The sequence below is a fragment of the Pyxicephalus adspersus genome, chromosome 5, assembly GCF_032062135.1.
Source record: "Pyxicephalus adspersus chromosome 5, UCB_Pads_2.0, whole genome shotgun sequence".
NCBI lineage: Eukaryota > Metazoa > Chordata > Amphibia > Anura > Pyxicephalidae > Pyxicephalus > Pyxicephalus adspersus.
In genome coordinates this window covers 924,724-927,423 of record NC_092862.1, presented here as the reverse complement: position 1 = coordinate 927,423, position 2,700 = coordinate 924,724, and the positions used below count along the sequence as shown (strand labels likewise).

The following is a 2,700-nucleotide window of genomic DNA, read 5'->3' as shown; positions in this document are numbered from 1 at the left end:
TTTCCTATAGTCCTCAGATAGAATAAGAAGGATTTTTGAAGGATGATGTAATGTGTGAAAACTGCAAAATTAAAATTTCTACAAAGAGCAGAGCTAGGACCAAAGAACACATCAGATGTATAACACCAGAAATATAATCAGCCCCAATAATTCAATAAGTGGGACTGCCAGCTGCAGAGGATAAAAGTATCAGGCCGTGTTCAATGGGATCAGATATACAATTGAATATATTTCCCCATTCCGTGTACGCTCAGCACAGGTTCGGGTAATGCTTCCAGGTATATAACCCTTCACACAGAGGTCATGACATCTTCATATGTCAGAAGGACGGAGCCATTCTTTGTTCAGGAAGGATCACAATCTATTTCCTGAGTTGACTTATTTGCTACAAATATTACAGATTTAATAAATATATTCTTCCTCCTGCCAGAAGCTGACTGATAATCTCAAACTGGCCATAAATGAAACTCAATGATGGATTTTAAATGATAAAAATGAGTTTTCTGATAAATTCATGTTATGTCGGAATAGCAAACATTCTTTTATTTACGCAGTACAATCAATGAGATCTGAAACATTGTACTATTCAGAATAGCCACAAGATGGCAGCATGTGACCGGGGCAGTAACAGGCTGCCTATATGGAAGAAGGAGAGGACCCTGCCCAGAAGAGCTTACAATCTAAGCGGTGGGTTAAATCCAATAAATGTCTATAGGCGCCCCTTCTCACCTTGATGACAACACGGATGTGTTAATTCCACAGCAGACCAAACAGCATTTTTCCCCGGCTATACAGGTTATAAAATATTAGATCTACTAGTTTCTACTGACTTCAGATACATCCAAATCTATCCAGGGGTGCAAATATAGGAACCCAGTGTGTTAGCATCCCCAGGTCATCACAGGAGCAGAAAATACTACAGGAGGGGCCCTTTGCAGCCTCAGAATGCAGGAGGGGCCCCTCTAAGCCTTGGTCAGATATGGACAATTACATAAACATCTGCAGCTGGAATGTAGATGAAGAGATTGTGGCGGATAATCTGGGATTTGTTCTGTGGTTCTGGATGGACGGAACATGGATCAGAATGCGGAGGAATGAGGATTATTGATCGGGATTTGGTATAACAAGTCTGCAGTGTGACCACCGGTAATATCTGCAGGATAACCCTTTCACAGCTAGGTGTCTGGAATTGCTTGGGAAACCCTTTCATTGCTGGAGCTCAGGGATAGATCAGGGACAGATATTTGTGTGCAGGAGACAATACGCTCTTCGGGGCAGGGTCCTCCCCTCCTCCTGTGTCACTGTCTGTCATTTGCAACCCCTATGTAACGTACAGCGCATTAATAATAATAATACTTTTACCTGAGAACATGAGCTGGATCATTAGACTATATAATCAAAAGTTTGTGCACACCTGACCATCACACCTGTATCAGAGACTGACTATAGCAAGCTCAATTAGTAGGACCAAGGAATAGCTCCAAAAGAAGATTTGTCAGCTGTAAGTCCTTAGGTGCCATGGATGTCCAGATCCAGAACACCTGACCAGAATACCCATATAAAGCTTGCTGGACATCGCATACCTATACCATGGACATCAATATGCAGTTGCCCCCACTGTCTGTCTTTGAAGAAATGACCCCAGTGTGGTGACACTTAAAGCTCGGAGGATTTGGGTCTACTCACAGGTGAAGTCGCAGAGAGCATTTCCTGTATGGTAGTGGGACAGGGCGCTGAAATGTTCGGCTTTTACACGCGCCATGGTGGTCCATGAAAAAGGCACGTAGTCTTTAACTGGCGGGTGCATCATGGTCCTGTGCACCAATGTGTAAACCTCTTCAACCTGCAGGAACAAACATTGGGTCCTGGTGAAGTGGGACCCTTGGAACCCTGGAAATGTTTTGGATATCTATCTAAAAAGGAAGCTTGGGAATGCCTGAAACACATTGACTTGTCTAATTTTCAGAACTTTTACTTTTGTGTGGCACGTTTAGCTTTTCAGTCTACACACAAGGCTTTTCTTAAAGGGAAGGACCGGCCTAACTGGAGCCAATGCATTGCACCCATCACATTATATACCACACATGGATCATCAATTTCATCACATTGTAAAATTATATGAGATATCTGCTCCTTGAATGACCGAGATTACCAGAAGTGGACAATCCTCAGAACTCTCCTACTATTCATAGCGACCTGATTGTGCAGATCACAACGTGTTGCCAGGAGGTTGACTGGTAGGGAGTACAAGTGAAAGGCAGCCATAGACAAAATGCTCACCTGCAGCTTTCTGAAAAGCGTCAATAGCTGTATCCACGCCTTCTATAGACAGGCGATCCTGTCTGGCCCCGATTTGGGTGTACAGGGCTCCCATATTGAACAGAACGCTTCCCTTCTCAAAAGCCAGGGCCCGCTGGCAGGAAGGAACCCCAGTGAGAGAGTCGTACCTGTGCAGAAATATTCCCATTATTGGTCACTATTCTGGGCCTATATAAAGGCTCGTCATCCACATAGCAAGTAATGAAATAATATTTATGTTAAAAATAAACACGGCTAAAATTATTTATCAGAAATCTGTCTTTACGGAACATTCTAATATCCTCTGGAGATCAGAGGAGAGGCAGCACGTGGTTTGTCACTGGGTGCCACCAATCAATAACTAATATATGATGTGAGGTGGTGGAAAAGCATTTACTGACC

At 43.3% G+C, this 2,700-nt stretch overlaps 1 protein-coding gene across 1 annotated transcript in view; it reads right to left on the bottom strand.

Moving 5' to 3' along the window:
- Window positions 1-1,843, bottom strand: part of LOC140330413 (rhophilin-1-like) — a gene marked incomplete at its 5' end in the record, with an annotated part of 9,133 nt that extends 7,290 nt beyond the window's left edge. The window contains 1 exon segment of the mRNA XM_072410531.1: window positions 1,687-1,843. Within this exon segment, the coding sequence (XP_072266632.1) occupies window positions 1,687-1,843 (157 nt within the window).
- Between the last annotated feature and the right edge of the window lie 857 nt (window positions 1,844-2,700).